Below are 27666 nucleotides of genomic sequence, written 5' to 3'. Positions count from 1 at the left end.
TAGGCATGGAAGCTGAGATATGTCCCAGTCTGGAAGCACAGAGTCTAGCACAATGGGGGCACTGGAAGTCCATTGTTGTGGTAGTTGTGGGTATTATTCTGTAACACCTTTCATGGTTTTCTATTAGTTTTTGGTGGAGTCTGTCTTCAAAGCCAATGGAGGCTTCATAGCACAGGGCTCTCTAGTGGATTCTGTCAGTAATTGCAACTTCTAGTTCCCTTGACAGCACATGACAACATGCAAGTGAAGAACAGATTGAACAGGACTGGGGCTAGCTCACAACCCTGTTTTGCCCCATTGGAAATGTCAAATGCAGCTGATGTATCACCATTGTGAAGAACCTGTCCTGTCATTCTGTCATGCAGTAGCTGAATCAACTTCACAAACTTCCTGGGGCATCCGTGATGTCTCAGGATGACCCAGAGAGCCTCCCTGTGTACAGTGTCAAATGCCTTTGTCAGATCAATGTAAAGAGGCTTGTTCTGCTCGATGCACTTCTCCTGGACTTGCCTCACAGCAAATATCATGTCTACTATACTCCATTCTGGCTGAAAGCCACACTGCACCTCTGGGAGGTTCCTTTCTGAGACAGTGACAAGTCTGTGGGCAAAGATCTTGCCTGAAATGGACAGCAGTAAGATACCTCTGTAGTTTCCGCAATCTGATTTGCTTCACTTATTTTTGTAGAGAGCCATAATGAGGGCATTGCAGAAGACATCAGGCATCTCCTCTGTGGACCAAATGTCTTCCAAATGTCTTGGAACACCTGTAAGGCATTTGGGTCTACTGCTTTGTAGATCTCAGCAGGAATGCCATCCTGCCCTGTTGCTTTATGAGTTCATCTGCGAGATTGCTTTCTTGATCTCATCGGTAGAGGGTGGCAGGTCTAGGGCATCCAAGACTGGCAGCTGAGGAATCTGCTGTAACACATCATGATCAAGTGTGGACAGCCTATTGAGTAGGTTGGAAAAGTGTTCAGCCCAGTGATTTTTCAGTCCTTCCTGATCTTTGATCAGGCTTGACCCATCAGATGACAGCAAGGGGAGCATCCTTATTTAGAAGGACCATAACCTGGCTTTATGGCACTGAAGAACTCTCTGGTGACATGCATGTCTGCATAGTGTTCCACCTGCTCAGCCTTTCTCTGCCACCACTCGTCCTGCATTTCTCGCAGTTCCATCTGTACTTTGGGCTGCAGGTGCTTAAACTTGTTTTTCTTTGAGACAGATGATGGATCACTCTGCCAGTCTACATAGGCCTTGTTCTTGGCCTGGAGGGCTGCTGAAATGGTCTCATGGTTTTCATCAAACCAGTCCTGATGCACCCAAGTTTTCAGTCTGAGTACAGTTGTTGCAGTCTGTGTGATGACATCTTTAAATTGCATCCGCTTTTCAGAACAGCATTTTTCCATAGCTGAATTACCAACAGAATTTTCAATATTAGTGATCTCCTAATTGCAGTATTTATAAAATTACTGATTTAATTGAATTATCTTTGAATATGTCTCTACGTGTCTGTGTGTGTGCGTATGTGTAAATAACCAGAAGCTTGCAGAGATTGTTGGCAGAGAGAGTACAATTCAAAACGCACAAGGAGATTAGAAATTATCCTGGATAGGTCCCAATTGTTGGTTTAATTTCTTATTTTAATATCTATCTACCCCAACACCTCATCACAAGATTTCTTGAAGGACTGAAATATAAGGGAGCTAATACAACAAGGCCAAACATAGAAAAGAATTCTGCAACTATAATTTTTAGATTTTCACACACCTACTTTTTTTTCTAAACAACTCTTCAGGTAAATTGGACCTAAAATCAATCAACTTCATGGATAATCCACGTGCACATGGACTTCGTAGTATATTGCTTATGGAAACAGTATTTAATCTCAAATAACTAACTTACCAAGAATTTCAGAACTTCAAGACAAGGAATATAATCAAAAATATAATTAAATATATAGATAGATAATCAAAAGAGACATCAAATCAAATTCAATACTTAACTTTTAAAAAGTGACACATATGGTGTTGTATAATTAATTTTGCTTCATATTTTCAGTATTGAACAGTAAAGAGAAATAACAGATCTGGTCATTAAGCTTTCCTCAGATTCACATTTTCAGACCATAAGTTTATTTCCATCCATGTCTGCATCAGTTTGTGAACTTGATAAATAACAAACATAAAAATGTGTATACATTCTTTTTGTGGGCACCTCCCCAAATATATGCATCTTCCTAGTGCATGCATTTTTAAAGTACATTTTGTTATTATATATTTTTGTGAGTGCTCATTCTTAATATACACATTTTTATTTGTCTTTGCCCTTAATATCCACAATGCTGTGTACATTTCTTAAGTGGGAAACCATGCCACTAAATTGCAGAAGGTATTGCATTTCAGTTGGCATGGAAATTTGAGATAATACAAATGGGAAAGGTTTGCAAAATCAACAAAATTTGGGGGGGGTTGTATCTGAAACAGGGTTGTGACTTGTTTGCATCAGGTATCAACTTTAAAAACTCTGCATCACAAGTAAAGAGAGAAGGAGGAATCTGATGCACTGACACAACACTGTTTGAAAACTGTTGCATAATATTTATATAGCACTTTCTAATCATTAAAGGGCTTCATATGCATTATTAAGCAAAGTCCTGATTTGCAGCTCATCTTAGCCCCAAGTAACAACAGCATATGCTGAACAAATATCAAAATTAACAGATGAACACAGATATTCCTGAATGTGAATCATAGTAATCTGAAAGCTACTATTAAAAATAAAGATGGATATTTTGATTCTTAAAATTAAAAGAAGCAAATGATTAGGAAATGGCCCATTTGAAAGTCTTTGCAGATTCAGTGAGCTGAGGATATCAACAAGCACCCACAATGTTTTCTCAGTTTTCCATAAATCAAATCCAGTGGAAATTCATGAATGACTGAGCAGCCAATTAATCTTCCTTCCATTGCTTTGCAAATTAATCCATTACAGCTTCAAGTGTAAGACTCCTAGTTACGGATTCTGTAATCAGGAATCTGTAGAAAGAGAAAATAAGTAAAATTGCATCAGTAGTTTTCTTTCAACTGTCAAAGGAGACATTTGGAACACAGAAAGGATTGAACAATATTTCAGGCTTTCAGAGTCAAGCTGCTTTCTTTCATGACATCATAAACATTCTAATAGAAAAATGAAGAATATTTATTTTTCAGGCAATCGTCGTACACATCAAAGTAATTCTGACTGGTTTGCAAGTGGTTGTTCCTAGTATTTGTCCTGCTTGGTCACAGGGTCCATATGTTTTGCACTGTGTTTGCACAGTTCACACAGTAAAGCTATCAATGCATTGTGTGATAATGGGAGGGATGTGTGTTTGGTTTTCAGCTGGTTTGCTGCAGACCCTGACACTGATTAGGGCTGAGAGAGAGGGAATGGCCAAAGGTCACCCAGCTGGCTTCCAGAGAGAACTATGACCTGAGTCTCCCCACTCGTAGTCCAACACCTTAATCCAGTGTTTCTCTACCAAGGTTGAGACATGTGGATTTCAACTCCTCATGGAAGACATGTGGACCTCAATTTCCCCATGGCTGGGGAATTCTGGGAGCTGAAGTCCACATGTCTTAAAGTTGCCAAGGTTGAGAAACAGTGCCTTAATCACTACACTATGATTGCTTTTTAAGTGTTTTTTTAAAAATGTTTATTCCAACTCTAAGGTTTTCAGCATGATGCCCCCAGAGGTCTATATGATGCATGTCATGCTATTTGCTTCTCTTTGGGTTTCTTGATCTTTTGTTTTCAAGTAACAGAAATGGTCTTCTCAGCCTGTACTCCTCCTCTAGATGCTTACTATTTCTTGCCCTCCTCAGCATACATCCTCTTCCATGATAATTGGACAGCAATCCTTGCTGCAGCCAAGTAGCTGGAGAAAGTATATGCTACTCTGCACTCTGTCTTCAGCTCATATAAAAGCAGAATTAGTGTGTTGCTATAGGACTGTTTTCATCATTATAGTTTTCACAAGGTGAATTTTGTACAATGGCTAAACAAGGAACAATGATAAAAGCCATGGTGGATTAGATATAAGGTTTATCAAATTCAGCATTTTATTCTGTTATGGGATTCCCAAAGATGAAGATGTCTTTGGGAATCCCACAAGCAATAGCATTCTTCCAATCATGTTCCTAGCCATTGGTATTCAGAAGTATACTGCCTTAATACTGAAAATAGCTGCATAGTCATAATGGCTAGTAGCCATACATGGAATCAGACAGAAAAATTAAATGGTGATACTAAGGAATACCCAAATAAACAGTAATCAGTAAAGCTGAGTAGGAAGAAAGTGAAATTAAGTATCTACATGTAAATAAAAGCAATTATATATATATTGATGGAATAAGTGTGCTATATTTTTACAATTTATTTGACCAAATGAATATCAGAATTACAAAAAATACTATTTTTGCTGAAGATATAGAGGAATTATAAGGAGTTAATAAAATACTGTGTGCATTATGAGGTGTGTATAGTATGAAGTGACTTACTGCTGCTTTCAGAGCTTGGTCCAAGTCTTCCAATAAATCTTCCGAGTCTTCCAATCCAATAGATATGCGAATCAAAGTATCTGATATTCCAAGGGCCTCTCGGTCTGCCTTTGGAACTGAGGCATGAGTCATGATTGCACTGGAGAAGAACAAATACTGTGAGTGCAGAATTATAAACAAGAGAAACACACCAGCTAGCACCACGAATTATATATAGCAAAAAGTGAGCTCCTACTACCAATCCATTTGCAAAACGGCAGTAATTTTTTTTCCTGAATTTGGAAAAAAAAAAAAAAGAACTCAGGTCGCATTCATGGGCTGGCATTGTGGAACATCCTCCAAATGCAGATTTTGGTTTTTTCTACTTTTTGACCATCCCTGCAAGCTAACCTTTGCAAGGCCCTGCCACATGTACTGCTCTGACCTCCTTCAAGAAAAGTTGAGATACAAAGATACTGTACAATATGTGTAGATGTCTAGATCAGTGTTTTTCAACCTTGGCAATGCTGGCTATGGAATTCTGGAAGTTGAAGTCCATATCTCTTAAAGTCACTAAGGTTGAGAAGCACTTCTCTAGATATTTGAAGAATGGTAGCTTTTTTACCACAGAGAAGAAGAGGAACATCCATAAGGGTGAGCAAGGAAGAAGAGATAGTCACCAAGTAAACTTTGCAAGAGTGATGATGTTGTTGTTGTTAGTTGCCGTCGAGTTGTTCGCAACTCATGGCAACCCTATGTATAACAGAATGAAATGCTGTTCAGTCTTGCGCCGTATGCCTGACTGTTCCAATGTCTGCATCCATTGTTGCTGTGATTGTATCAATCCATCACACTGAAGGTCTTCCTCTTTTCCACTGGCCCTCAACTTTACCAAACTTGATCTCCTTTTCAAGCAATCGTTCTTTCCTGACGATGTGCCCAAAGTAGAGTCTATGAGAGTCTAAGCCTAGTTATCTTCACCTCTAGGGAACATTCTGGTTGTATTTCTTCTAAAACTGATTTGTTTGTTCTTCTGGCACTCCATGGTATTTTCAATAATCTTCACCAACACCACAATTCAAATGCATCAATTCTTCTTCTACCTTCCTTTTTTAATGTCCAACTTTCACAGCCATATGTGGCAATTGAGAAGACCATGGTGTGAGTCAGACGCACCTTTGTTTTTAAACTGACATCTTTACTTCTGAAAGGACGATGTTAGGAAATTCATATTCTTTAGATGGAGTAATAACAGTAATATTAAAGTATCAAATATTTTGATAAATGTCGGCATAATATTTATTAAGAGATTTCAGAAAAATTTACTTACGGATGCTCTGCTAGACTTTCGTATCCTCCCAGACTTTCAGCCAGGGTAAAAAGCTAGAGAAAGGAATATAAAATGTTATATTTCAACTAATATTGATTAAAAAATTTATTTTAAGGCATGCAATTTAGTCCTATGCAAACTTAATTGTGTGTTAGCCTAGTAAAAGCAAATGGACAGAGCAGACATAAAGAACTGTTTTTACAAAATAAATAATAGAGATGCAAGAAATGCAACATACTGCATCAAACAGAGGCACAAATTTGCTTTCATTTTAGGCCACCTTCTCTTGAAAATACAAAGTTTAAGAATGTGATATCTGTCACGGATGCTAAGTTGCTTTTTAACCTCAAAGGATAAATTCCAGGAATCTGAAACGCGGTGGCGCTGCGGGTTAAACCGCTGAGCTGTCGATTGGAAGGTTGGCGGTTCGAAACCGCGTGGCAGGGTGAGCTCCCGTTGCTAGTCCCAGCTCCTGCACACCAAGCAGTTCGAAAACATGCAAATGTGAGTAGATTAATTGGTACCGCTTCGGCGGGAAGGTAACGGCATTCCGTGAGTCATGCTGGCCACATGACCCGGAAGTGTCCCTAGGGACAACGCCGGCTCTAAGGCTTAGAAACGGAGATGAGCACCGCCCCCTAGAGTCGGACACGACTGGACTTTATGTCAAGGGAAACCTTTACCTTTTACCTATGAAATTTAAGAGAGAATGTACTTCTCCCCAGTCTTCCAAACAAATGCTTTTCTGCATGACAAGATTGGTGGCAATATATGGTTTCTCTACCCAGTTTCACAAAGCTTTTGCCTGGTAAGAAAAGAGCCTGCAGCAAACCCACTCCATGCAATCCCACAGAAGTCCCACACAATCCGGGACAAGTCAATCAAATGCAAAAGGATGTGCTTGCATTGCATGCAGGGATGGAAGATTGGAATGGCCTCATCTGATGGAAGAATAAGGCTCTGTTTGCGAGACAAGACAGCTACTGCCTGTTCAGCTATGGCAATATTGGCCTTGCAGGCAAAAGTGTAGAACCAACAACATCATCAAGACAGCACAAAAACACTGTCTGATATTCTGGCCATTTCTTCCCCTTATTTTTTTAGAGTCAGAAGTGCCTCACACATTATGATCCTAGTACTGGTACTTTCAAGAGTATAAAGCGACCTCAGGTATTTTCAGGGATCTTCCTCTGTGAAATTCCTTTTCACTGTAAACTTGTCACAGCCTGCATATGAGAACAACAAGATACTGCTACTCAAAAGGTTTTCAGTGGCCAACAAGGCAGGCATGGCCGTCAGACAGAAGGATTACCTCAGACATGAAAGCAAAGAGGGGCCTCCCCATTGGCCTGCTCTCTATTCTCTAAGTTAGGTTACTATCTTGGATGCTGTGTGTGAAAATAAGATTCAATAGTCAGTTGACTTTTATTCATAAAATGGCAATAAAACACTTTGATATGGGCCTAGGAATTGAGCAAGAGCAGGAATGACACTTTTAAGACTACTATTTTGGCTCCAAGAATTTAACTAGTGGTGCAATACAAGATGGGGGAGACTGAAAATGTTCAGTCAGTGGAGGAGGAGGTTTAAAAAAGGTCAAAATGGTTCCATTAAGCCTTGTAGTGATTGAACACTGGACTTTCATTTTAGCAAAACATTAGCATCACAGAAAATCTGTCATTTTGCTGCCAAAGTTCAGTGGTGTGAACTAAGAGTGTTCTGAGGATCACAAAAGTAAGGCATGTAAATGTGCGCCACACATTGTCCATCCAATAACTAGAGCAGTGATTTCCCAGCCTTGTCAACCTCTGGAGGTGTGGAGTTCAGTTCTCAGAATGTTCAACAGTAGCCATAATGGCTGGGGAATTCTGGGAGTTGAACTCCACACACCTGGAAGTTGGAAAGACTGGGAAACACTGGATTACAGATAAAATGGTGCTTTAATCTCAAAATCCCAGTTGTTAACATATTCTTACCAGCCCCAACCCCAATTAGAATATAATACACATCCTCCATGCTGTTGCTTCTTGGGATGGTTTTGCAGTATTCACAAATACTGTCACCAAACAGAAGGAACATTTAATTAAACATATGTTAATCTAGCCAGCAACTGCTGATAAAGAAAATCACATCTGGCCACAGCCAATGGCTACAAACCAATACCCAACTAGTAGATATCCAAGAGATTTGATTGTACAGCTATATTTAAAAGTGAATGCTTTTCCAGTGATATATGCTGACAATGCAGTGATTTGGCATCTTCTGAAGTCAAATGTGTGTCAGATTTTAGAAGCACCAAGCCACTGTTACATCAGCAAAAGCTGTTTTGCTTTCAAAGTTCCATTTATAATTGTGGGGGAAGATGGCAGAGCAGCTGCTAGAGTGCTATTACATGGCTCATATTGCTTGACTGAGCACCTCCCATTCATCCTGATACACCATTCCCTTCCCTTTCATTAGTGCCACTGCCACTTCCCATAAATACACGGGCTATTTACATTTTTGGGAGCTGCCACAAATCTTCAAAATCCATAATGGCTTCAGCAGGGAAGAAAGGACCACCAACTTATTCTGCAGTACACAAATCCTGACAAAGTCACAAGACAGTGGTGTTGCTCTTTTAAAGGCAGTGTACAATGATAGGTTTTACCTTCAAGTTTTTAAGGAATCTAGACGCATGTTCAAGGTTTCCTTTGATGTAAAAGGAAATCATTCCTGGGCAGCCTGTGCACTGACGTTTCATCAGGTCATACTGTGGGTGTGACTGCAATCCTGCAATGAATCATACATGTACAAACAACCCAGCCTGTATTATTACTTTTAATTCACACAAACAAATTCAAGGGCTGACATGCGCAGATGTTTCCAGGTGTGGCTTTTCCTGTCTAATTGCCTAGTCTTATCAACCACACTGTATGGGGGCATCTAGGGGATGATGACACCCCCTATCTGCAATCCCCCCATCTTTTTCCAATATTCCTTTCCTCATTTTTCCCTCAGAGGAAATCCACTGAAAAAAGGTCATTGCTTGAGAAAATGTGGAGCGTTAGTTCTCCATTCCTCACCAGATTAATAAGGAGAGGAATGAAGATGCATTTGGTTGTATTTTAAGAAATAGTGATAAGTTGTTAATGTTGAATATACTTGCTGGGGACAAAGGGGGAAATTTATTATTATTCTTTCCTCCTTTATTTGTTTTTTTTTTTTTTTGTGGGAGTGTTCTGCACTTTAATATTTTTTTCTTTTTTATATATTTTTGTATTAGGTTCTTGTATTAGTTTTATCTGTTTAATATAATTCTTAATAAAATTATTTTTTAAAAAAGACAAAAGAGCATTGCTTCATAATGATTTTTGCTTTGTAACACTAGGAGCCCTTTGGGAATACTGAGTGTGTAAAATTTTTTTAAAAATCAGACTTATGGAATCAAGATGATGTGCAGCAGGAGGAGATCATGACTATGAAATGGGTATGGAAGCAACCAGCTTTAGGAGGCTTTACAAATGATTGTAAAGGATTGGAGCTTTAGTCAGGCAGCTTTTCAGGTCCTGCCCAGCGTGTTATGCAAAAAATCCTTCTAGGAAGACTTCCGGGTTATGTAAGGACAACATACCAGGGAAAATGACTTTTTCAACCCTTGGATCTGACTCAAGGTATTGGGCCACAGTCAACGCGTTGTGAAAATGCTGTTTCATGCGGATTGGCAAAGTCTTTAAACCTCGGTTGCAGAGGTAGCAATCAAAAGGAGATGGAATTGCTCCAATGGCTATAAAATAAAATACAGATATTATTCTCTTTCCAGGATATTGCATTTTTAATATGAATTTATCATTTTTTAAAAGATATGCCAATTGTTAGAATGGAGGTATCCCCTGGGTAGTCTATTATACATTAAAATAACAATATAAAATGGTTGAATAGTACTTGGAATATATAAAATAGATACAGTAATTAAAACATGCAAGGAATTAAATAATAAAACAGTAATCAGAGCAGTTTAGATGCTTCCAAGCAGCATATTCTGAAATGGCTTTTCAGCATCATTGGATAAGTCAATAGTTCTCAAACTTTGCAGTCCTGTGACTTCATAAAATGATAAATGAGTTTGATTCCCCCAACGAATCCATTCATGATTTCATTGGTGTTATGGTTGGACTATAAATATGTCATTTTTTAAATAATTAAATTTGAGTCAGTATATCACAGAGCTTCTCAGACTTTGCAACCACAACAATCCCCAACTGCTGGCTTGTGCAGGCAAAGTGACTAACAAAATCCAGCTTGAGGTTTGATAGTGTTCCCATCTCACTTCCTCAAGGGCTAAAAAATTATTGTAACCCTCCCACATTCTTCGTGACCCCCCAGATGGTCCCAACCCATATTTTGAGAACCTCTGCAGTAAATATTTGATGGAACTGACCAAACACTATTTTGCTGATTCTTCAGAATATATTTATACATCCAGAATAAACCACATTGATGTATTTCAAATAGTTATTCTGCTTTTCAACTTAAAAAGCACCCAAATCATGAATTCAAAATACTGTATCTTAATAAGAGTTCTGATTCAAAAATGCATGTTCTGGTGACCTTGTGGCTGTGAGCAGTTCTGAGGTTTGAATTAGCATCAGAACTATGGCTTTACCAGTATTTATTCTATGCTCACATACTATACATCCTGCTTGGTCTGAAAACAAGTAATAGAAGGCAGAACCTATACTTAGGCAGTTAAGCAGCTGACCCAGGCAGTTGATTTTGGAGATCATAAAAAGATTATTTGTAATTGTGCTTCTATTTCCATGGAGATAGGCTTGTTTGGATTTGCTGTCGCAAGTGACTAAATGTCCAAACTTGCTTACGAAGCCCCCTAATCTGGGGAAGATGAGCTATTTGCAAGTCAACATTAGGCAATAATATGTCTGCCCAAATCAGATGCAATCCACAAGCTCGTGTTCTACTAAGGGATGGGGGTGTACTTTAACAGTAGAGTCAAAGGAGATGGAAATTAATTTTGAGTGAGAAAATGCAAAAATGGAAAATTAACCTCTCTTCGTAGCACTGTCCCAGATTATTTTTTTTAAGGGAGTGTTCTGAAACTGCTTTGAAGTACAAAACAAAACTGATAGGAAATCCCAGGTTCAGGTGTGCAGAGTCACATCTATTTTGACTAATTTTTTTTAGTCGCTAGAGTACTTATTTTTTTAGATTACAGTTTTTTCTTATGATCTTTTTTATCCCTCCCAACAAGCACCATCAAAGTGTTAAAAACTACAAAGTGTTAAAAAAAATAGTAAACACCAATTAATAACAATTTTCTGTGTAAAATTTACAGTGTTTTTTCTATACTATGGGTGGGATGATAAAGGCCTGACTAAAGAGATAATGAATCAATTTTGCTAGAGATTTTTTTAATGGATGTCCAGCATAGCTACAGTACTTTAAAAAATCTACAAACCACACTTTTTGGTATTTTCTATTCATACTCACAATATTGCAAGAATCTGAGTTTTTCGTGGAGTTCATTGTCATTTACTGAAACCAATCCCATTACTACATCACTATGTCCTAAAAATACAAACAGGCAAGTGATCAATTCTATTTATTTAAATAAAATGGCTGACCATGTTCAAATATCACACATGTAGGTTGACAATGAAACAGTGAACATGCTCGCTCATGACAACTAATTTCTCCCACAAGTGGATACTAGTGAGCATCTATGGTTAGCCTAAAGTGGAATAATAGCCAAACACTGGATTATGGTTTTATTTGACTGGAAAACAACCGAGCAAAGCCACTGATTGATTTTAGATTTTTTATGATCTTGTTCTCAGATTTCTACAAATGGGAAAAGCAACAGTCTAGCATTCACATTTCACACTAGCCTAGGTTACGATACCACAGAGGGAAGAGCCAGCGGGTTGTGTTATTTCTTGTGTTATTTGCTTAATAATAAGCCTGGTAAATGTGATGTGGTAACTGGTCCGTGCATCTGCAGGTGCTACGCATGGACCAGTTTCCACATCACATTTACCAGGCTTTGATATTATTCTGTTATTCCAATGAAATTTCAAGCCATGATACCAGATTTCTGCTTGGGGTGCCATGTTCTTAAAGCTGCTTAGCTAAAGTTTACACTTGGTTGCAATGACATGATTCTCTAAGGTAAGCTAAGAGAAGCTTTTAAAACAATGTTGGACATAGGAGGCACAGATGATGTTCAAAGAAAGCCCAGATTATCACCAGTAGCATATGAAAGATTCTGTCAGTCCTGGATCAATTAGAAACAATGTGGCTTTCAAATATTTGTCTAGTTCCCAGGAAAAAAATTAAAAATTCAAATACCCTTTAAAAGAAGACTATACTTATCCATCCAAATACGAAAAATATTCAGATATATCTTCACCTTGTGCTAATTTTAGTTACATTTAAAAATATATTATTAAAGAAAATTAATCTAAGCAACAACCACTGACTACAAATGCCATGTTAGGAGAAGAGGAAATGCATTATATGTTTATGAATTACATGATAAGACACAATCTCATTTTCATTTTCAAAATGAATAAAATAAAGATCTGATGGTGTATAAAAAAAAGACTTGGACATGTATAGAAAGCATCATTATTATTGTTCACTACAAAATAAAGATCAGCATAACATGCAAGTCTAATATAATGTCCAAACACTTACCATTCATGTATTTGGTTGCTGAATACATACAAATGTCTGCTCCTAAAGACAAAGGACGCTAAAAGAGAACAAAATAAGAGATGTATTTCCTTTTCTGTCGAGAAAATCAATACAAATTACCAATGAACACTGAGGCATATTGCAAGCAAGAATTTCAAGCAATTCCTGCTACACAGAGGGTAACCTATTGGGGAAAGGGTGATTTTTCACTGACACTTCAATGAGTGTAAATCTGAAAAGGTTTAAAGGGAGGAGAAATTGAGTATCACCTATGGAAGAACAAACAATAAGAGAAAGGAAGTGAAAACACAGCTCTCAGTTCAAGACTGAATTCACTCCTCTCTTTTCCCATCTGGTGTGACCCAAATCTCCCTGCTTATCAGCATGCAGGGCCAGGCTGAAGAAACTCAGAGTGCCATTATCAACCAGGTGTTTGATTTGACCTTAGGACCAGATTTAAATCCAAATCCAACCACACAGCATACTAAAGTGCTTTGCATACATTATTTTACTTCACCCTTCCTTTCCTCTCAGATTTGTGAATTGAAATGACTAGCTGTCAGGAGCTTATAGCATGAATTGTGGGAAATGATAAAAGCAATAAATAAGTTGATCCTACAAGGTCACGTCTTTGATAATGAAAGAGCCTGTCAAGTCTTTAAAAAGGGAAGAGGCATCAAAGCACCTTATGTACCCTCCATACGTTTCAGCTTCTCAGTATCTAGTTTTCAAATGCCAGCTGATTTCTTTTAAATAACAGCAGACAAGATGTTGTGAAAGTGCTTTTTTGCCCCAACAATGTGCTCAGTTTCCAGATCCCAACTTCTTCAGAATCTGGCCCACTGATATATTCTTGGACACTCTTTCACAAGACCATTTTACCACCCAAAAGCAAAGCAGGGAATAAATTCAATTTATGGATTGGATTGGATGCTGCCTGACTCCAAATGAATCTGGGCAGCTCACAGTACACCAGAGAATATAAAAACAATATAGTAGGAAACACACTAATTCACAATATCTTGTTGGTGTTCCAAAGGGCCATAAAACCTGGCTGTTCTCTTAGGCTAGGGTGGCTGGAGTCCCACCCCTGGATGTTAGATTAAGTGTTTTGCTTGTTTCTTTTTCCCCTGTCATGGCGCTGAGCCGGGATGCTTGTATGGAGGATTTTAGCATATTGTGGATGGTCAGATCAGATGGTCAGATACCCTGCTGCATCATAATCCAAGGAGCTCGGTTTGCCTATTGGTGATTTAGCACAATCCTTTCACTCAGCAATATTATCTTGTTTCTTGCACTAATCAGAAGCTTTGGATATCTGCTGTGGGGAGGATTTTAGCATATTGTGGATGGTCAGAGGTATTGTTTAAACTGGATGGTGGAGGAGTCTTCTTGGGTCAATAACCTACCAGACTGGGCTGGATTGGCCTTCTCTTCGCTGTTGCTACTGAGTCCGCCATGACCTTGGTCCCTTTGCAGTGACTAAAGGGGTGAGGGAAGACCCTCATGGAGTTAGGGCCATTGCTGTGGCAGCAGCAAGGGAGAAGTGGCTGTGGATCCCTCCTCAACTGCTGCAGTCTGGAAGAGGCTCAGTGCCAGAGCAACAGTATCTTGGGGTGGGGTGGAGGGGCACATTACTATTACTGCTACTATGGTCTATTCAAAAATAATGCAAAGTCAAAATATTTAGCCATACTAGTCTGCTCCTACATAATACTAAGCCAGAGTGGGTAAGGTGACACCTTATTCAAACCAAAAGCACATAATGGCTTTGCAGTACATGTGAGCCAGCTTTTTGTTTTTCCCTTTCCCATAAACTTTCATAGAAAATAAATGATGTGGGGGTTTCCCCTTAATTTGCACTTTAGGGCCTATATTGTGTTTAAGCAAAAAATCAACCTTCCCCTTCTTTGCTATCTCCTTGAAGTCTTGGATGTTTCCTCAGGCATGAGATAAGCCTGTCGCTATGAGTTTGTCTTTCTTGGGTGGAGTTGGGTTTGTCCTTGGCTGCCATTTACTTTTTCTTATTTTTTTTGCTGTGTTCTGTTTACATCATCATTTTTTATTAAGGTCCAGTATAAAACTACTCTAGTACAATCCAAAAACATAATAGCATTTTAACAGTTTAATATGTAGTGTACTTCTATTACCAAGTCTGGATATGTCACAGCCTTATGACTAAGGCACAAAACTTAGCAATTACAAGGGTGATTTCAGGACACATGCCATTTAAGAAAACTTCTAGATAACATTGGGTGTCCAGGCAGTCTTTCCATTAGAAGGTGGATTAGTTGAGAACACATTTCCGCCTAGAACTTGTACCTCAGAAAAACATGTTCTAAGGTTTCAATTTCACCAAAGGAACAGGGGTGTTGCCTAAGTGCTACAGTATGATTTCTATGATTCCTTTATATCTGCTGTTCACAGCTGCAGAAGGGAGAGCATTAAAGCATGTTTTGGAAAAAGCCCACTGGTAATGGCTAAAGGATGACTTAAATAAATAGCATGCAGGTTATGGTTCCCTTGAATCACTGAGGATATGATCTAACCTGGGGATTGCTGCTAGATTATCCTCTGGGACCGCCCAGAGTCCCTCCTCAGGGGGAGATGGGCAGTAATAAATTTGATTAATAAATAAATAATTATGCTGAAGTTCAATGTCTTCTAATCTTTGTTTAATAAGCTTCATGGCTTTATTGAAATCCATGTTTAGACAGAAGCCAGGGAACATGCCAAAGTGAATCAATTTCTTGGTTATCACTATGTATTATCTAGATTTAAAGATATTGCATGGGGGGGGGGGTCAGAAGCCTGGTGGTAGATAGATAGATTCTAAGGGAGTAAGATATGATTAATTGCCAAGCTCTTGTTTCAGTGCTAATCAGATTGACCTCTGGGCTAAGTACAGCAATGGAAACACTTCTAGGCCTAGAAAATATGGCTTTCAGAAAGTATGGCTGTATGTGTTCATAAGGTTAGAATGTTATGACAGAGTATCAATGTTCTGTTTTGCTGGTTTTAATCCTATATGCACCACCTACAGTTGCAATTGTGAGATGGGAGGCTATATAAACTGATATAATAAATAAATATATTTTATCCTCTTCAGTACTCCATAGCAATTTGTATTAGTGGAATTATTTCCCTCTATTATGTTAGCTACTCTATTAGGAATGTTTAGCTGGAGAATGGTTAGATTATAGGTTCAGGCACTGTCACAATTCTAATTCTATGGAATTAAAATTGTTCCATTTGCCACCTCATTTTCTAAAGGCTGCCGCAGTGTAGCCTTGTTATTACTACCCATGACAATACTTCCTGTTTTCCAATAAAATACTAAATTAGAGTGTCTGCACCTTCATCTTTCAGCCCTATATTTGTTGGTCCTCAGTGCAACCTCTGCATCTTAACTCAGAAATAAAATCCACCATGTCTGGTGGAACTCACTCAGTAAAGTGTATTTAGGTTACGGCTTCACTCTACAAAAGAGGGTCAAGTATTAACAGAATTCCTGATGTCTTTATTGGAGAGTCTCTTCTGATATCTGCCTCCCCAGAACTACTTTTCATATGAGCCCTTTGTGGTATGTTCCACCATGTGAGGAGAAATAGGTGACTATAGTTGGTAGTGATGTGTCATGACCTCTCCAAAGAGATGGTTTGAGGCCTACAGCACAGTCCTTTTCATGCCAATCAGAGACATTTTCATATCCAGATATTTTAAAAATTACTCTTAGGGCAACTAGAACTTCATACTCTCTTATTATGGGTTTTAGTTTATATGCACTGTCTAGAATAGCTGAGGTTTAGAAGCCAAATAAATAAACAAACAAACAAATGAATTTTGTATATCCAACTTCAGGTCCTACTTTTGCCCTTGTGCAACATTCACCTGGTCATTTTATTTTCCCCCTTTGTAAAAAGGAGAATCATAGAGGCATAAGAGTAAAAGAATGTCAAGTATTTAATAGGTTAAATGTGCTATACAAATAAAAGCAGACATAGCAAACCAATGAAAATTGACTTACCTGGAAATATGCAGACATAAAAGTATTGTCTACTGCTAAAATAACTCCTTTGTGTTCATGAACAATGTTCGCACATCCTTGAATATCAACAACTTTCAGTGTTGGATTTGTTGGTGTTTCGATCCATACAAGCTGTTATTTTGGGAAAAGAAGGATATTATATATATATTATTTTGCAATTATCCACTTCAGAGTATATTCTTATTTTCCATTCATACTTTTTTAAAAACATTGAACACTGAAAGAAAATATCAAGAACTTTCTCTTTTTCAGATATAAGACCCCTTATTTCATTATTACTTCCCTAAACTGTATAAGGAAGCTTGGGAAATTTATTATTTAATATTGGTCAGTTCAAGTGATCCCATGGAAACATATTTATAACTTTTAAATATTTCAACTTTTTCTAGAATTGCCCTGAGATAGAGCTGGCTTGTGTAGGTAGCACTTTAAAACTACCTACCTTAAAAACGCAGCTTGGGAGCTGATGCCCCTTCCCTCTTTCCGAATCTAAGAACTCGTTGCAATCTCCTTTTGCCAATTGGTCAGCAGGTAAGAAAGGTTTTCTATCTTTCTCACCATCCCTTTCTCTTAACTTTTGGAAGGTGTACTGTATGCATAAGTGTGAGTCCATGTGTGCAGAATACATTCTACTAAAGTAGTTAGAAAATATTTGATCTTGCTCCTGTGTGGTCTCCACAGATGCGTGCTCTGATATTGCATATAAGATTCTATTTATTTTGTAACACCATCCAATGTTATGTTTTAAATCCTTCAAAAAGTTACAACCAGTTATCTCCACATCCCACAATGATATCATCTATGTGTCAGTTCTACTGCCTTACTAGCCAACAGGGGACAGCCTTCAGTTCTGCACAGAAGTCACTGAACCAAGGCTAGAGTAGACTAAATGACAGAGAACCTCCGGATTTGTAAGAAGCTTGTTAAGGCAGGGGAAGAAGGGGGAATTATCATCCAGTCATTTCACCCAAAGAGTTCTACAGTAAATGTGCTACTTATAGGCACTAAGGCTACCCTAACAAACCATTCCACAATTAAGTCAAAATTACCCAACCAAAAAGTGTATCTTATTCTATACAATCTGCACAGAGTTAGCTTGTATCCCCCACTGAAATAAATATTTGGCAAAACTCTATATTTGAAGCTGTCAGCTAAAGACACAGAGGAGGCTCCCTACGCAAAGGTCCCTAAAAAAGTAAACAAACTGCATCATTTCTTATGAGGCCTACAGTCCCATAACAATCATGTCTAGAAGAAGCTAATAGTGGGACAAGACCTGGACCATGACTAGAGACCCAGGTTCTCACTTGTTACTATTGTGGGCCAGTCACTAACTCTCAGCTTAATCTAGCTCATAGATTCATTGTGAGAAAAAAAAATAGGGGCATGAGGAATCTGCATGGAACATGGAAGCCTCAGCAATAAGGGATACTGAATTCTCCAAACCTATTAAAAAGGAATGAAGAATCCTTTCCATCAGCTCAACTGGAATGTTTAAGCTACTAAAAATCTCCTGACCTTCCAGAAGGCCCTGAAGACGGTTCTGCCATCTCACCTGGCGCAGGAAGTGGGTAACTATTCTTGGGGGTGGCTCGCACCCTAGAGTCCCTCCCACCAGCTTGGAATTTTATACCCTCTTGGATTTTATATTTATTTATTGCATTTTATAATAATTGTAATGTGTCTGGTTTTATGAGATTTTAACGTTTATGATCGTAGTCTGATATTATTGTAAACCGCCCAGAGTCCCTCTTTTGGGGGAGATGGGCGGTATTAAATTTGAATAATAAATAAATAAAAATCTCACCATGGTCTCTCACAGAGCTTTGAAAGAGCTTTAGGAAGCCTCCACCAGCACTTAAGATCTGCCTGGCATTCCTTTTACACCTGTTTTCTGGATTCTTATGAAAGTCCTGGAAATGATCATGAAGATCCAGACAGGTTCTAACCATTTTAAAATAGGCTCAAGGTTTTACTGCTCCACTTGTATTACGACACATTTGGGTGGTGGAAAAAAACCATGCAATTTTCCCACAGCTTTCTAGCTTGACAGATTAATGTTATTCAGCTTATACTGTACTTACCAACACTGGCAAAGAAGCCAGTTGTTAAATTTACATCATACCCCTTCTTGTACCAAACAAGAGGAATTTAGTGCAGCACAGTCTGTATAAAGGAAAGTGTGTTATATCATCTTAATCTCTTTCTACCTTTTTGCTTTGATCAGTTTAGCTAAACATAAACCCTATCCATGCATGATGCAGAATCTTTGTAGCTGATCATGAGAACTGGAAAAATAACCACACCCGTTCCACACATGTGTGCTGTAGCCATTCCTGCAGGTACAGCACAAATCTCTGTAGGAAATGGTCCTTCCTGAACATTGTCCCTAAATAAATTCATCCAGTCTGAGTAGATGGCTGGAGGTATGTTGAATCACATGCATGAGATCAGAGCAGAGTTGTGAGACATATACTGACTTTCATGTTTAGCAAAATAGACACTAATACCCAATTTTGTGTACACAGCAGGAATTCCTAGGCTGCCATACAGTCATGTTGGGAATGTTATTTTACTGGTTTCCCAATATTACCTTGGTCTCTGGTGTAATTGCAGCCTCGAGGCATTCCAGTTTGGTGCAGTCAACAAAAACAGCATTTAGACCCATATCTGTTGCTATCCTTCGAAAATATCTATTTGTACCTAGGATGGAAAGAGACTCATCTTTATTGTCTGCATGTCACATTAACGTCATTAGGGAGAATGTGCCACTAAACTCTATATTGTTTCACCCGTTCGGAATGAATGACATCTCCAGTACTATAAGAGCTTCAAATAATACTGATATTAAACACTGCTGATGGAATTTGAATATTTATTATTACATTAATATCTTATTAACATATTTCTCTCCTGCCTTAAAAAAAAGTGTCAAGAGCTATCCTATTGATCAGTGCAGAAACTCTGCAGACTGCAGAACAGAAGAAACCAAGTACTTGAGAGAAAAATACTCAATTAGTAGAATACCAACTACAGCTTTGCCTATAAAAGATCCCAGATTCATCTTCTGGTCATCCTCCATATAACAAGAATCCAGAAGAAGATGCTAAGAAAGCTTTCCTGAGATCCTGGATGGCAGATGCCACTTGATGAAGCCAATACCAGAGTAGATTTTGAATTCTCTTCTGTAGAAGGGTTACATGATTCTTCTGTACCTGCTAGGTCTTTGGCATCTGAAACTGGCAATATTGTGCAACATGTAGAACAGGGATGGCAATTTCCATGTGCTGGAGGAATGAACCAGGCTTTGCTTTCTGCATAGAGGGCTACACACATAGAGTTCAGGAATTTTAAGAGATGAAACAAGTATCATAAGCACCTGAAAGGCTTAAGGCACCCAAAAGACAGAAAAGATGGTGAAAATGTTTGGCTCCACCCTTAGGAGAGCACTTTGGGGGGACAGTACTGAAGTTAGGATTGCAATCTGCATTTTCTTTTTTTAAAGCTACTTGGACTACTGAAATTTCTGTAAACAACTTTACAGATGTCTGGGATCTTTCATCAACTTGACTGTGCTCCAGTACAGAGTATCAAGTGCTCTAGTCCGCATGCCATGGTGTCATCAAGCATTCCCAGAAAGAATATTTTCAAAGCTACAGACCTATTCATGCTTTCTGGGAAAAAGATCCCAATGCACTCTAGAAAGCATACAGTATATGAGCAGACACACCCTCTCAATAAGGTTAACTGAGAAACTAGGAGAAGTGGCAGATATTATGAAAGGACTTTTGTTATTGAAATAGGATCCAATCTTCCTGGAGGCAAGCACCAGGTAATGGCACTCACTTATAAAGAAAATAAACCATTAAAGAAATTTTGGGCACTTTTAATAGTATATTAAGAAGGAGACCAACTCCTCCTGATAGATTCTCCTTGAAAAAAAAATCTAATCCTCTTCATTACACACAAATGTATGCTGAAAATTGCATTGTTATATTGAGTTCCAGAAGGAATTAAAGAAAAAAAAACATTCCCCATGTATATTCATATTTTGCCGCCTCATTGTACACAATTGTTTGGCGTTTTGAAAAAAAACCAGAATATTATTAGTATCTTCACCTGCTCAAAAAAAGAGAAGCAATGTTTAGCAGTGGCATTGATCCAACATATTGCTTGCTTTTGAGGAAACATGTTTTCCTTCTCCTATTGCTACGTGAGACACTCTGTCACGGGGCATACATTACATGACTAACCCTGTGAAGTAAATGGATACCTATTTTGTTTATGGCTAAAGCCATCTTGGCTGCTGTCCTAGAAATTCTGTGCATAAGTAGCAGAAAGGTCAGCAGTTCAGAGATTCCCCCATTTAAGATAAGTGATCTGGACCTTTGCCAATACAAATGTACATCTGCAATACTTGCTTATTAGGTATAAGGTAATTATTTTCAAAGAGCAAGTGTAAAGGTTCAGAGTAAAACTTTATTGCTGCCATTTTATGTCTGAATTAGCTCCTTACCTCATTTAATGCATTGCCTGCACTATGTTAAAATTGCACAGTAATCACTCTAAATTCCAGGTGGAAAAGCTGCAGATGAATCAAGTTTGATCATTTACAAAACATAGTGCAAAGAATGGTATGGATCTTGCTAGGAATGCTCCAGTCTTTAAACAAGTAATGGGACATAGAATACCAACCTTCCTGAAGAGCACTGAGCAACCAAAATCTCAGCATCTGTAATGCTCAGAACCCAATGACAGATAGCAAATGGAGACCTTAGCTTAGGATTTGGTGTCTCTCATCTGCCAGGCTGCTGGGTCTGGCCCTTGAGCTCTGAAGTAAATCACTGCCCTGTATCTCCTCCCTTCTCTTGTCATCTGACCCTTAGCCTTCCATCTTACTTGTTTCATCCTGAGCCCACCTCAAAGCTCTACTTCCTCAAAGCCCCACATGCTCCTGAAGAGTATGTGGGAAGCTAATCCCAGTGTTAAAAGCAGATTCCATTTCTCACACCTAAGTTAGTTGGAAGAAGGATCGCAGATCAGCACTGTTTGGTACAATAGCATGTAAACATATTACCATAAATGCTTTAAGTGGGTTTTTTTTCAAATTTACATGTAACAAAACCATAATTTTCAAAACATTCTGAAGCAGCAATGCCATACCATGACTTGACAATTCATAGACTCTAGGTTCATGGACTTTTGCCTTCCTTTATCCAGAAAGTTTGTTTTTTCTGTAATTCAATCAAACTAGCAAAGTATAGTTTGCACTTGTCATCCAAACCAACTCTTCTCCTAGTTGGAAGACAAGCACAACCCATAGCTCTCCAGTCTAGAGAAGGATTAGATGAGAAAGTAAATCAAATGCATGACTTCTTACTGTAAATTCCCAAACATTTAAAATTTAAATCATAGATCAGAAGACAGAATCATTATAAATTAATCATCTATAAACCTTTGTAGCTAGGCACCATTGTGGAAAAGTGACATGCTTGCAGTACCATCATGATACAAACCCCATCCTTTCCTAGTTTACTTCCCAGTGTCTGTCACTAGTATGTAAGTTATAGTGTTTGCATTGTAACATAATAACGCATAGTCCATCACTCCCTCCCTGGGATGCCTATATTATCAAACCTTGGTAGAACTACCGCTTGGTAAAACCATTCATTTGGAGATTTTGTAAAACCGAACTAAGACAAATCCACAAAAATCCCTCCATTTTCAAGGCAAGCTTTCTGCAAGGTATGTCTTTATGAAGAGGAATATCTAGTACCTTTTCCCATCCCACACCCCCAAACTATTATTGTATCCAGATATTTGTAACAGGGCTACCCATAACTATAGTTCATAAGGCATATAAGCAATATAAAAAGAGATAAATAGGGCCCCTCATGAATTTGGTGAGACTAAGGGCAAGCTACAAGACCATCTGTTGGTACTTACAACTGACTGTGACAAGTCTCTCTGTCTAAAATACATTGCATCAGAAGTGATACGAACACCTCCACTAAAGATATTTGACCTATTGTGGCTGTTTACCGTCAAGTTATTCTCCATAATGCAATCACCAAGAGATAAACATAAATACACATACTTAAGTAAATTTATTTAAATCACTTTTGCATTCCAACATAAGATATTACATTCAAGAATGTTTAAAACACATGCTGCTAGATTGCTTACCACCATAGACATCATCTGTACAAATAACAGTATCTCCTGCCTTCAGTAAGTGTGCAATGTTCACAGTTGCTGCTAATCCAGAAGCATATGCTAAACCTGAAGTAAAAAAAGAAGCAAATGAAATTTGATTAATTAATAAAATAATTCTTCCATATATTTAAACATTACAGAAAATAGGTACTGTCACCTGTGAACCGGAATACCTGCTTGTTGGATGGATACAGTCTCAGACAAGAGTAGACGCTTGGTCCCACAAATTAACTCAAGAGATTTAAGTACAACCAAAAGTTCTAGCCATTATTTCAAGTCTGGAGATGTGGATTAATACATGTATCAATATCTCAGAACAAGATTTCTACTGGATTTAACAAAACAGATCAAATGAAATGATGCTCCTTCATAATGTCAGAGGTGATTATATCTATGTTTCAGATTTATGTTGCTTTCCCAGGAAGCTAGTCTTCATACAAGAATAAATATAATCATTACTATTCATATTAAAAATATTGAAGGCTCACAGTATTTGGCACCATCCAGTGCTGCCACAGCTTTTTCCAAGCAGTCACGAGTAGGATTTCCACAGCGGCTATATTCAAAACCCTAGAAAAGAGAGGGCACAGAATGTCAAACTTCTTTATCAGTTGTTGGTGGAATTTGCATGAAGCTCATAAAGATTTACTGCAGCTCTTCGTGCACTTTACTTATGGATTAAATTTTACAAACTAAAAATACTTTTATATAAATGAATTCACAGTTGATCTGAGTTGGAGAGTGATGAGAAGAGACTTCTTTAAGGATTCAGTGTTAGATTACTCAAACGTCAAGAATATCCTACCCTTACTTGGGTTCCTGCATCATGCTAAGCCATTGCTTGTTTCCACATGGCTTATTGACTAAGCCACAATGGCTGTGTTCACACATCATGGTAGGAAGGGTACCTTTGTTTTATGGATTGTTGTAAGCCGCCTAGAGTCATTGTATGGGATAGGCGGCCATATAAGTCCTGGAAATAAATAAATAATCAAGCAAGATTGGTGCCTGAAATGCACAAATACTTTTTCTCTACTTAAAAAACAAAAACAGAAAACCTCTCATGCATATTATTTTACTTTGCAAGATAATTTTAAGCAAGTGGGCAAGAACTGCGTGTTCAGCCAAAATGAACAAAGAAACTTCTGGCACTTCTCTAACAGAAGCCAACTTTCTTACTTGGCTACAGATGCAACACACACTGAAAAAAAATTGGCTGTATGGTTGATCTTATCTATGTTGCTTTCTTGCATTATAGCTATATAAATTATATCTACAGTCATTCTTGCATCAGAATTGATTGCTTACAAGCCTCAATACATCTTCTGCAAAACTGTAACAATGGATTTGTTGCATATTAGCCAGGAGGCAGAAAAGAATTGAGTAATAAGGCATTACACACGCATGCAGAAATGTCATGGAAAGATTTTTTTACACCATCCTTCTGTTTTAGCTTTAACTGCTCCTACCTGGCTAAACATTCATAAGTTAACTAGTAATGCATTAAAAGTCTTCTTGGACATTAACTATCTTAAACTGCTGCAGAAAACCAAGAAAAAGGTTTGGGCACTTAAAGGCTTAAAAATATGATTGTCATGTTACTTTTATCGAACATGATATTTCAGGCACATGATTACTAAAACAGTACTTTGAATGGTTTCCACTGCCTTATGTAAATATTCATGTTGTGGTGAATAATGCATAAGAATAGCAAGGCAGGTTTGTTTTGTCCTGCCCTTAAGCTTTTGCTTAGTTAAAGTGAGTGAGCATTTCCTTGGAATTACTCGGAACTATAATAATAAGGATCCAGAAATTCAACACTGATTAAACACTTTTACTGTAGTTGGACATATGCAAATATTATAAAGAGAGCTGGAAGTTTCACTATGATTTTTATAACATGGAACTGGGAATGAACTTTTTTTTTTAAAAACCCTCATTTAAAATAAGTTGCAAATATGCCATCAAAAATTAAAAATGAGATGAAATCAAGAAGATAGAAATTAATAAATCTGCTGTTTTATTAGAGCAAAAACACTTTTAAAAAGTAATGTGTCGCTTCATGATTTTTTGGAATAGTCTAGATATAATCAATTTCTTATTTCAAATTCCTTTTTAAATAAATCTGTGTCTCACATTTCCATTAAAAACAGCATTTACAATGCCTAACAACAAAATACAGATTAAAAATTAAAGTTATAATTAGAATAACAGGATTTAATTTGTTGGGCAATATAATACCTGCCAATGAAAACCTATGTCTAAAACAAGCCAACTTGGACACCATAGTCAATCTGAAGAAAAATGTATTTCTACCAAGCAGACAAACAAGGAATAAGCCTAGATTCCACCAGCAGGAAGTTTGAGAGCTGAGATGTTCTTTTCCCACATTCCCACCAAGTGTACTTCTGATCAATATGAGACAGAGAAGGGCCTCTAAGGAGAAACTTAAACGCAGGCAGACACAAATGTAAATACATGGTTTCTTGAAGAGCTGGTTCCCAAATCAGATCTTAAAGGTCATAGCAAGTCCTTTTAACTCTCCACAGAAATGGATAGTAGTTGTTACATAAGAATTACATGCTCCTATAATTGGCCTTGGTCATAGGCTGGCTGCAGTCGTCTGGTTCAGTTGAACGCATTTCAAAAGCAGACTGCCACAGAGTGGGATTTGAAACGGGATGTAATTCAAGCATGTGTTGCTGTTGCTGTGGCCAGTTCTGGATCTCCAAGAATGGGTGCAGTAGGCACGCCAGACTTAGCTGAAGTGCTAAACACTGAACAAACACACTCTAAGGTATGTATGCCAGCTGCAAACCTGAGTAGGCAGTGGGTTCTTAACCCCAATAAAAACAGGCTGAATAACATTCCCTGACCTGAAAGTCTAACTAATTTCCCCGGGTGTGTTTTTAAAAGCATGCAAGAGTCAGGAGAATAATAAGGCAAGTTCTGGACTGCAAACGTATGGAAAATTTGCAGTTTAGAACTGGAAGAAGCTATAGAAAACCAATTACAGCATCCCTAACAGATGGCTGCTTCACCCCATCCACCTCTCTGCGGAATCAGTCCCACTGACAGCTGCTCCTACTGTTAGGATGCTCTTTCTAACATAGAATCAGAATCTGCCTGGCTGTACTTTGAACTCATTATTTCATGTCCTGTATTCTGGAAACATTGTTCTTCAAAGCAAGGCCACAGCTGCTTCAGGGGAGAAGAAAACAGATTGTCCATTTTTATCAGGAATACAAGACCAAAAGGATTGACTGAAAGCAGACACATACCAGGGCTACTACTGTATTCACACATACGCACGCATGCACACATAATCCCCTAGTTTGGCCTTTAGATTGCACATCAACATTGCACCAACCATCATCTTTCCTCTCCGATTATAAATCACTCTGCTGGGCTTTTCTATTCTGTCATTTTTTTAAATGTGCAACCAGACCATGTATTTCAGTTAGACTCAATCTATCTTACGGTAGTTGAGTACAGTAAGAGACAGAGCATGTGTTCCTCCCTCCCTCTCTATTTTTTAAAAATACTACAGCCCTAATTCAGAATATTTCAGGAACTGAGAATGAAAGGATGGCATTATGCAATTAGTATCGGGGAGGCAGTAAAGAGATCCGGGCGGCAGATACCCAAGACAGCAATTGTGCAATTCCCTTAACAGGAACAGATGCAGGCACTTGAGCGATGTGATGTCAGAAAAACGGCAAGACTGTAATCCACGGAAGCTTGGGCGATGATGCGCGAGTTGGCTTTCTCAAGTCTCTTCGTGGATTTAGCCAGAAGTAGGCAAAGAGGGAGAGAAAACCGCCCCCGCCCCTCGAACCCGACGTCGCCTTCCTCTCCCCATCCTCACTCACGCTGTGCTGCCCGGGCGCGCGCTGCTTGAACGTGGTCGAAAGGGAAATCGGGGGCACCACAGCCAGCGAGGTCCATTGTTCGGGTTCTTGCCCCACGTGGATAGCCTGCGTGGCGAAGTGCTTGAAAGGCGGCAGGAAGCTGGAGCCACTCTCCTTCCCGTACTCCATTCTGCCCGCTCACTGCCTGCCGCGGCGGACAGGTGTTGCCTGCGAGGAACGCGAAACAGCGGCTCGGGAGCAGGAGGACTGTCGGATTGGAGCGAGTGAGCAGGGCAGCGCTCGGACTGAGCTGGCGCAATAACCTCGGCAAGTTGCTCCTTTACCGGCTTGCTCTGGCTGGCAGGATCAACTGCCTTAAGGCGGGGACGCTCCGCTCGGGTTGGCTGGCCCGAGCGTCGCATCACACAGCGATGGGTGGAGATCCAGCAGCCCTATGCTGGCCCAATCAAAGGGTCCGATTGGCGGAAAAGAGGCGCGTCGCTCGATGCCCGGTTAGTCCTGGGGTCGAAGGACTGGCAAGCATGCGGGCAGCAAAGAGGGTTGGCGCCACTGCGCCGGATCGTTGGTTGGGGCGTTGCGCCTCCCATCCTTCGGGGTCAACGGGAGGGAGGAAACGCTCCTGCCTGTGATGGATAACAGCCCGGCAGATCGTGCCGAGGAAATTCCTTCCACCGCATCTCACCTCTTCCCGCTGTGTTGGAGGCGGGGTCACTTTGCGACCGGACTTGGGGTTCTTCTCCCTTTTAGCAATTCACCTCTGGCTATTTCCAAACAAGCGTCGACAAATGATGTCACCATCCCTGGAGAGAGAGGAGTCTGCATTCTGGAAGGAAAAAAGAATGCATTCTTCCTGATGGTCGTGGGTCTCTGAATTAATAATGGTCATGAAAGGGCTGGGATGGATGGCTGCCGTGGCGAAAAGCGACCGCATTCCATTCCAGAAGTCTGTGAATTAATAAAGCTACGACTCCTGTCCTCCCCAGCT

At 39.0% G+C, this 27666-nt stretch overlaps 1 protein-coding gene across 1 annotated transcript; it reads right to left on the bottom strand.

Moving 5' to 3' along the window:
- Positions 1–1614: 1614 nt before the first annotated feature.
- CTH (cystathionine gamma-lyase) lies at positions 1615–27054 on the bottom strand. Its single transcript, XM_063298124.1, has 12 exons — positions 26682–27054; positions 23298–23379; positions 22780–22875; positions 19187–19296; positions 16573–16704; positions 12546–12603; positions 11340–11417; positions 9466–9618; positions 8503–8624; positions 5853–5905; positions 4544–4682; positions 1615–3040 (listed from the first exon to the last, which is right to left on the bottom strand). Exons 1-12 carry the CDS (start codon positions 26847–26849, stop codon positions 3014–3016), a joined length of 1218 nt encoding a protein of 405 aa, XP_063154194.1. The 5' UTR covers positions 26850–27054; the 3' UTR covers positions 1615–3013.
- Between the last annotated feature and the right edge of the window lie 612 nt (positions 27055–27666).

Source organism: Candoia aspera, chromosome 3, assembly GCF_035149785.1.
Source record: "Candoia aspera isolate rCanAsp1 chromosome 3, rCanAsp1.hap2, whole genome shotgun sequence".
NCBI classification, from domain to species: Eukaryota; Metazoa; Chordata; class Lepidosauria; order Squamata; family Boidae; genus Candoia; species Candoia aspera.
This window is presented reverse-complemented; position numbering and strand designations above follow the sequence as displayed.